This window comes from Gracilinanus agilis, chromosome 4, assembly GCF_016433145.1.
Source record: "Gracilinanus agilis isolate LMUSP501 chromosome 4, AgileGrace, whole genome shotgun sequence".
NCBI lineage: Eukaryota > Metazoa > Chordata > Mammalia > Didelphimorphia > Didelphidae > Gracilinanus > Gracilinanus agilis.
In genome coordinates, this window is record NC_058133.1 from 245,596,838 (window position 1) to 245,606,731 (window position 9,894).

Below are 9,894 nucleotides of genomic sequence, written 5' to 3' on the forward strand. Positions count from 1 at the left end.
AAATTTAGCAGTCCTATTCCAGACACTGATATCAGCCATTGCAATTCTGGGGACCCTGCTAGGATGCTGATGAAAAATTCAAAATTGTCCACTTTTCATGACTTCACAAGATTCTCCTCTGATCAAAGTTGTGGAAAGGAGGATGGGGTACATGGAAATCAGGGATGAGGCTGAGGAAAAGTTATTCCCCTTTTCCCCAGTGTTTCCTCATGGGTTGGCTGGAATTGATTTCTTTTGGTTCATCATCGGATCACATCTCTAATTCCAACTATCTCCTTGGTTTTATAAAAAAAAGTATAGGGTGTTACCAAGTCTTTTTGACCAATCCGAACAAATTTTCTTTTGTAAGTAAATTGATTTCCAGACTTTGTTCATATCAAGTGAACAGTTGAGATGTATTCTAAACTGTCTTGGGACTTAACATCTTATCACTTTAAGTAAGATGTGGTCATTTGATTGACTTACTCATTGATTAACTTACTCATACTCTTCCTCAACATCTATCTCTTATATAAGTGAAATAAGAATTCTAGAGAAATAAATTAGAAGAAGGTAAAAAACCTTACCTAAGTATTAGGCTTCCTGAAAATTGGAATGGATCAGAAAGAACTCAATGACTTCATGAAATAATAGGAAATTTTAGTATAAAATCAAAGATTAGGAAAAAAGAAAATATAAGATTAATATACAATAAAAAATGAAAGTAGTCAGTTGGCTCAGTGGATTAGAGTTCTGGGCCTAGAGTCAGGAAGTCCTTAGTTCAAATCTGACCTTAGGCACTTATCGCTCTGTGATCCAGGGCAAATCATTTAGCCTCAATTTGCCTTAATCCACTGGAGAAGGAAATAGCAAACCACTCTACTATCTTTGCCAAGAAAATTCTATGGAAGTATTGGTATGCTATGGTCCATAGGGTCACAAAGTGTCAAATAGAACAGAATGACTAAACAATGATCAAATACAATAACACTTGAAAATAAGTCAGAGATAATTTAAGAAATATCTACTGCTCTGAAAAGCATGACCAAATTAAAAAAAAACCCTAGATGTAATATTTCAAAAAAATCATAAATGGGAATAGAACTTCACAATAATGGGAAGGGGGTGGTGACCAGGAACTAGGAATATTTTTTAGGAAGCCCAAAATAAAATATACTGTTTAGGAAAATTAGAAACAAGTCACAAAAAGAGAGAAAGAAACAATGTATTTGTAAGCTCTTAGAAATCCCCAAAGAAATTGTATTGAAATAAATCAAGATAGTATAAAATTTTGTGCTAAATTGCAAAGGAGAATAAGGAATAAAGATTCGTTATTTATATATTCTGGGATCTGATTAGGAAACTACTCTGCCCTTGAAGACCATTCTGGTAGCATATTCCCCAATCTCTGGAATCTTGTGACCTTCAAAACAAAGGGATGAAAATACAAAGTTGCCACTTGAAACCTCTCTCTTCCCCCCTCTGCCCTCCCCAGGATAAAAACTGAAAAGCCTCTGAGAAAGAGAGATTCAGGCTAGATTATGAATTCAAAAGGAATAGATATGGCTCTTTGGGTGATATTTGAAATAAATAAATAAAAAAGTTTTGGAAAGGTGAGTGAAGGATTCCAGGTATGAACAAATTATGATAGTGTTAAAAGCTGACTCTAATGAGCAAAGTGCTCATGTACCAGACTTATAGATATATTTCTTATATTTCTCATGATTGATTTCTAGACCCTTGAATTATATTGGAACCCAAATCTTGTGGTATTCAAACCCCTCCCCAGTCTGGAAGGCTAGCAACTTAGCATTTGTATGAGATAAGGCCAGTGAGGTAGAAACTTCTGGCCAGGGCACTGGCTACTCCATTGTCTTAGGATACAGCTCTTGTACTTTGTCTTTGATTACTGATATGATGCTAATTTTTCTGCTATGTCACCTGTTTGTTTAACTATACCACAACTGCCATTCCTTATAACCTCAATAAAATCCAGACTGTAAAAAAGTTCTACACCATCAGAGCCAGACAACACAGGCTTGATGTTATATTGAAGTATCTTGTGTCTCTGTGTCTTCTCTATGCCTTAACCACCTTAATCTTTAAACCTTCCACCCATATTTCCCTCAGTCCCCAACTTCCCTTTCTGGTGGTCAACTCACACTAGAATATTTTGTAGCTGCTGGTCAGCTACAGTTACTGGTCAGTTACAGTGTTACTGAGAAGCTTTCAAAATGAAGTAATTGTTAATTTTGCGCTTTAAAATTTAAAGTTAAGGTGACCAATAGACTTAGAAAATTCATTCATTCTTTTAAAGCCATTTGGGAATAATTCTATATTACCTTCCAGAATGGTTGGATCAATTCACAACTCCACCAGCAATGTGTTAGCATCCCAATTTTGCCACATCCTCTCCAACATTTATTGTTTTCTTTACTGTCATATTGACCACATGCTAAATCTGGGAGTCAAGATAAAATGTGTTGATTATATAGAAGAACACTGGGAATGGATTACTTGGATATAGAGATTTGATGTTATTTAGTATTGATGATCATCACTGTAATTCTTTGTTACCTTGGTGACACATAAATCTCCCCTCTCAAATTAGTTCACTATGATCCCTCTAAATTAGTGATGGGTGTTATATTCATAATCTGGGAAATGATGGATGCCACCTTGACTGACAGGGATGGCAGTTGGAAGACTCGGAATGTTCCCAGGTGCTGTGAGTCAGGGGCAAACATTGGTTGGCCCCACGGTATAAAAACCCCTGAAAGCCACTTTGAGGAAAGTCTCTCTGGAGGTCTCTGGACAGGAGTCTCTGGACTGGGAAATCTTTGAGTGGGTGGTTGAAGGGAGGCAGAGAGGTCTATGAAGAAGAGGGTTGGAATAAATCTGAATATTTCCTGATAGACTGTGAAAGCTAGTGCATCACCAACACTGATAGTGAGAAAGCTGGGAGAATAAGATCATCAATACAGCTGCATCAATAGCTTCTCTATTCTCTGGCTTGGCTGTGGCCAAGTCTGGCCAGAGGTGGTGGGAGTGAGCAAATCTCCAGCTTCCACCTGATCAATAGCCTCCAGTCCTTATTGTCATCTAGTTTATAGATAATAGATCAATAGGATCTCCAATCCCCAATCCTTGTCCTTGTCATCCTTTCCCTGAGTATAGATAAAGAGAGTTCAAGAACAAGTACCTTCCTAAGTGGTTTTTATATCATGGGCAAATCAATAGCCCAATACTAATCTATCCAACCCCAGGTTGGACTTGGAAAGGTTATCCATCAATTTAACCTCTCGAGGGTCCTTCTTGGGCAACAGTTAGAGAGAAAGGGATAAATTACAGCAACAGTCAAGGGTGATGGGTGTTGGTGTTCCTCCATCATCTGCAGCTGAGGAGAGTACAGAGAGATACATCAACATCATTGTACATCTATACATCTCCTTTGGACCTTTTTACTTATAACATGGGCAAACTACAGCGGGCCAGATGTAGCCCCCTGAAATGTTCTATCTGGCTGCAGGATATTATTCCTAATCTGACGAATACAATGAGTAGGATACAATACAATGAAACTTCGAAAGAATTGCCTTAGAAACAGACTGACAGATGAGCATTTCCTTTCCTTTGGTCCCCTGTTTAAAAAGTTTGCCCAAGGGGCAACTGGGTAGCTCAGTGGAGTGAGAGTCAGGCCTAGAGACAGGAGGTCCTAGGTTCAAACCCGGCCTCAGCCACTTCCCAGCTGTGTGACCCTGGGCAAGTCACTTGACCCCCATTGCCCACCCTTACCAATCTTCCACCTATGAGACAATACACCAAAGTACAAGGGTTTAAAAAAAAAGTTTGCCCATCACTGCTCTAAATAATTTGTTCTATCAATGACTTACATAATTCTGATTATGAATATGTGGAAAAGCATTATAGATTTAGGTTATAGATAAGTGATACATGGAGGGAGTGGGCTGACCCTTTCCCTATGTATCAAATGGAGGAATTGAAGGAATTGTAAGAATTGAGTGAACCACACTAACTCCATCTTGTTACTCAATTCTGGATCTAGCTCAGTTCCCTTCCAGTCAATTCTAGTCTATTCCAAATTCTATCTAGTGAGAAAACTTTATTCAATTATAGGAATCGTGAGGAAACTTTATTGTATTGTTTGGACCTAGCTGGGAAACTGGACCACCTCTATCTGTTACTTAGAGACCCTTAACTAATGAACAAGGATATGTTGACCAAAAATCCAGTGAGATTGGGTGATCGATGCAGGGAGTTTTATCATGATCATACTTCTCAAGCAATGGTTAAGCCTTTGGATAGACTTCTGGATTAAGATGGCTACAGTGTAGAGGTAGGACTCTTCCTCTCCTCACCACCAACCAATACAGAGATCCTCAAGAAGATAAAAAACCAAATTCAGATGAACAAAGGGGATCTACAGTAGGGTGCAGCATTGAAGGTATGTGGAATTTGGGCATTTCTGCACTACAAGAGGGTGAAATAGCTCCCACCAAAACGTGAGCTGATCAACCCTCTCCCACCCCACCTACAGTCCCAGAGTCAGAGCCAGCGCACCAGAATCAGAGTGAGCAAGGGGCAACCTCTGGGTTCTTGGGAGCTGACTAAGAACACCAGGGATTTACCCCTGAGAGCAGCTAGAATTGGGACCGCAGGAGGCTGAAGAGTGTGGACCTTGGACACCAAGATAGAGCAGAGAGGGGTGACACACAGTAGAAGCTGCAGAGACTTGAAAAGTAGCCTCAGGCAAAAATCATTCCTAGCTTCTTACACAGAAAGCCTGCCCTCCTCACTCATACTTCTGACTGGGAAGGGAAGGAAAACCAGCATAGCAATGGCCAGCCATGCCCAAGAAATACAATCTTTATCCACCAAAAAGAACAAGAGAATGACATTTTCTCTGGATAATTTTTATGGAGAAAAAATCCAGACTACAGAGGAGACAGCAGAGGACAACAAACAAGTAAACACATCCAAACCTTCCAAAAAAAAAAATGGAAATTGGTCACAAGCTCTTGAAGAGTTCAAATCTGAGATTATGAGAAAGATAGAAGAAAATTGGCAAGAAAAGTGGGAAATAGTTCAAAAAGAAAATAAGAGTTTAAAAGACAGAATTTCCCAATTAGAAAAAGAAGCCCAGAAATTATGCAACTGTTAAGACTAAAATTCTCTGGAGACTGTATATTCATTCATAATTACTTTTTCAATAGTGAAAAACAGGTCCATCACCTAGCTAACCTGATCTTGCTGTTCACTTTTAGGACTCCATTCACTCAAGCTACTTGGCCACAATAGCCGACTCCTTGGTCAGGAAAAAAGAGAGCCTTGAGCTACCTTGATCCATATCTTAAATTCCTATGACATCACATTTTCTGGGTCTCCCTGGAAAGACAGACTTGATCTCAGTCTGGATCAGGGGCTGGTTTTTCAGATGCCAAGAGAACAAGAGGCAAGTGTCTTCCTAGATGCCAGGAATTGTGTGGGATGAGGTAAATATCTTTTGAGAGGCCAGGAAGTCACAAGGCTTCAGGCATCCCCCAAGAGAGTGCATGCATCCCTCTTATCCAGGGAAACCTCAGACTTTGTTCTTAATCCAGTGAAGGGGTGGGGGCTGAATAGAAACTCATTTCACTAGAGAATGGGTTTTCAAATTCAATATGAAACTTTTCTTTTAACACCCCAAGAATGATCTTAGAGTAGCAAGAAAAGGGGTACAAACTGGTGTTCAATTCTCACACAACCCGTATATCTTATTTGAAAACTGCCTCCATATCGGTCAGTTATTGTTTTCATGCTCCTTTGATTCAATAGAGACATTTGGGGGAAGTGGGATGCTGCTTTTTCTAATTTTGGATAATTACCCCTGTTTGCTCTATTCCTCCCAACTTGGAAAGTCCCTAATCTTTCCTCCAATTAGAAAGCAGATTACCTAATTTTATATCCTGGTTTGTACTCTGTTATTTGAATTTATCCCCACCTCTGTTTGGGGTCCTGTGCCATGCATTGCTTTTTTAAATGCTTAAAATTAAAAAAAAAGTTTTCACTTAACTCTTTAATTACTTTTCCAAACATAAGCATGCCTTCTGAGCTACCCCTAAATCCCAAATCACAGGTTGAGTCCCTGGGTCAAGGGAGTGACTATCTGTTCAACATACTCTGTGGTTGCATATACCTAAAACTATATTAGTTTCCATTCATGCCCATTTACCTTTAATAGCCAGTATGAGAAATAAGCTAAAAGTAGTCATTTACTGAAGTCTTATCACAAAGAAATAGTAACAAAACATTCTTCCCATTAACTGGGCATATAATTTTCCCAGATGTCTTGGTCAGGGTTTAAGGGAAATAATGGTCAAGATGGTAGTACATTGATTTGCCAGGGACATGCTGTCTCTTATCTTTTCCTTGGGATGTCTTGCTGTTTCATCATGGCTGACTTGCTTGTCTTTTTTGTGGCCACAGGTTGACAAAAGGTCATTCAGTCTTTTTTTTATTAGTTTCTAATAAAGGGGAATCCACAACTTTCCTGGAATTCCATTCACATTTGGATAACTCTAGTGATCTTTGGATAGAATTTTTTGTGCTTTGTGAATAATCATATACTTTAATAGATACTCACTAACCATGTCATTAATACAACATTTTACATGTAAGGAAATTGTTATTCAGAATTTTAAATTACTTTCCCAAGATCATCAAGTTTGTAAGGCAGTACTTTAAATATCCAGAATGCAAAGGTAGATACAATGCCAAAGAATTAAAAAAAAAAATAGCAACCCTTACTTAGAATCAGTACTAAGTATTATGTAATTGGAATTTGTTACCCTAAAAACTATGATTCCCAGCACCCCACTCTCCTCCTGTTGTTTTGTGCTAATGTAGGCAGGATATAAATTCTGTGTAGTTCTGCCTCTCGCTCTCTTCTTTTCCTGTGGTGGCAGCTGTTGGATGGGGTTTTTGAGCAGGTAGAAAAACTAGTCATGTGGTTTTATTTTGTTACCTTTTTATTCCTTCACTTCTAGTGGTTATTAATAAACTTTATAAAATATAACACTTGGAGTTATTGGATATTAATTTTAATCTTACATTTTCTAGGCAATTGGAATTAAGTAACTAGCCCAGGATTACACAACTAGGAAGTGTATGAGGTCAGAATTGAACCCAAGTCCTCTTGACTATTTATCCACTGGACTATTTAGCTGCCCTTAATGCCAACAATTTTTATACCAAAACAGGCAAATATTTGACTTTTTTTGAGCATGAAAATGACTCAACTTTTTTTACATGTAGATACAATTTTTAATAATGGTATTCTGACATCTTGTGATTCATGTTCTCTTCCCTTTTCTCCCCCTCCTCCCAGAGACAGCAGTTGATATCATATACATGTATCAGGTACATAATTTTTTATGTTTAATTTATTTTTCTTTAAATAATTATCACATTAGTCTATAATTTAGAAAATATTTTAAGGGCAAAGAATTGACTTGGAAGGCTAGGAGTGGAAGAAAGTTGAAAGAATTAAGAGGAATAGGGCGGCAAGTGGTTAATTGTGGCAATTGAATAAATCATACTGACTCCACCTTGTGACTCAGTTCTGGAGCTAGCTAAGTTTTATTTCTATTCAATTATGGGCCTAGTCCAAATTCTGTCTTGTGGGAAAAAAGTTTATTCAGATGTGAGAATTGGGAGGAAACCTTATTGTATCATTTGAATGTAGCCCAATGTGACTGGGAAATTGAATCAAGATGTACCTGCTGTTTAGAGACCCTTAATTAGGGACCCAGGTTATGCTGACCAGAAAGGTAGTTAGATCCAAGATTGGATGTGAAGAGTTTTCTTATAATTTTATGTCTCAAGCAACCTACATATATTTTATCTAAAAACTGGCATCATATCGATCAATCTGTTATTGTTTTTATGCACCTTTAATTGTTTAGAGATACTTGGGAAGGAGTGGGACATCTCTTTTTCTGAATTGCAGGAATTATACCATTTCACTCTATGCCTAAATTAGAAAGTCTCAAATTTTTCCTCCAGCTAGAAATCAGATGACCTAATATTATATTGTTTTCTTTTAGTTAATTGGTCTTACTTGATTAATTATTTTTAATTTATAAAAATCTGTCTCTTCTTGTATTTGGGGCCCAACCCTAAAATGTAAGCCTGGTTCTAATTTGTTGGGCAATGGGCATTCATTTCTTAATAAATTGATATGCTCAGAAGATCAAACTTTTGTTCCTCAGTCATTTCATCTTTTGCTAATTATATGGGTGGGGCTGAGATTAGTTAATTATAAAGACTACATGAATTCAGCTGTGTCAGAGAAAGGAAACATGTTGATAGAAGAAGCTGTCATAAAAGGGGATTTGAGAGATCACCACCAATCATCTTCTACTTCCCAATATTAACTAGTGTTACTATCGCTAGAACTTTTTTCAAAGCTGCTGTGACATCCTTGTTTCTGAGGCTGTAGATGAGAGGATTCAGGACAGGTGTGAGGATGGTATAGAAGACAGATACCATCATATCCTTATCAACAGTATGGTATGAAGTGGGGAGCATATAAGTGTAGATAGCAGCCCCATAGAAGATCACCACAGTCATATGGGAAGAACATGTGGCAAATGCCTTCTTGCGTCCAGTGGCTGAAGTCATCCTATAGACAGTGATGAAGATGAGAGAGTAGGAGCTTGAAATAACTGTTACAGGGATGAGGATCATAAAGACACAGCATAGGTACATGACAGTCTTATAGAGTGAGGTATCTGAGCAGGAGAGTTTCATCAATGCAGGGACCTCACAGAAAAAGTGCTGGATTTCTCGGGATTTACAAAATGGGAAGGTCATAGTGATAAAGGTAAGCATGAAACTATCAATGGAGCCCAAGAGCCAACAGACAGTTGCAAGGAGCATGCAAACCTGGTGGTTCATGAGGATGGGGTACTGGAGGGGGTGACAGATGGCCACATACCTGTCATAGGACATGGCTGCCAAAAGGAAGAACTCTGCTCCACCAAGCAGCACATAGAGAAACATCTGGATCCCACAGCTTGGGAATGAGATGGCATGAATCCCAGTCACCTGATCAAACAGCATCTTGGGCACAGTGACAGAGATATACATCATGTCCATGAGGGATAGCTGACTAATGAAGAAGTACATGGGAGTGTGGAGGTGGAGGTCACGATAGATCAGAAGTATCAAGGTGGCATTCCCAGTCAAAGCTACTATGTAAACAAGAAATATCACTGAACAGAGAAGAGTAGGGTGTTTGCTTTGGTTAAAAAGGCCCAATAGAATGAAATCAGTCCCCAATGTCTGATTCTCCAACCACATTGTTTCCTTCATTCCATTTCACCTGGGGAAGAAAACTATCAACACCAAAAAGATTTTATACTGTTGTTCTTTATAATCAGGAGATGGCATTTATGTCCTTCCATGAGTGAAGTTCAGAAATACACTTTATCAGAAGTTAATATGTATTTATAGTAATAAGAGCAATGAGGAGCATCCTCCCTGGACTCTTGCTGAAGATAACAATAGCAATAATAATGAGCATTTTTGTAGTCCTTTAAAGTATGCAACATGCTTTCCATTTATTACCTCATTTAATGCTTAAAACAATCCTGTGGAATTAGTGCTGTTATAGTTTAACATCACACAAAAGGTTAAGTGACCTGGGTAAGGTCACACAGCTAATAAATGTCTGGAGCACGATTTAAACTCAGGTTTTCCTTTCTCCAAGTATGGTACTCTATTATATCTAGATGCTTCTAATTTATCATCTCAGATCACCAAAAAGATGAAATACATTTTAATTATTATCTTTTTTTAGCCTCACCTGTATTTCCCTATTAATACCATTTTCAAGGCCTGCTTGATTCTACT

The 9,894-nt window shown here is 38.2% G+C and overlaps 1 protein-coding gene across 1 annotated transcript; it reads right to left on the minus strand.

Annotated features, from left to right (window-relative positions):
• Window positions 1-8,397: 8,397 nt before the first annotated feature.
• Window positions 8,398-9,354, minus strand: LOC123246276 (olfactory receptor 2T29-like). Its single transcript, XM_044675199.1, has one exon. It carries the CDS (start codon window positions 9,352-9,354, stop codon window positions 8,398-8,400), a length of 957 nt encoding a protein of 318 aa, XP_044531134.1.
• Between the last annotated feature and the right edge of the window lie 540 nt (window positions 9,355-9,894).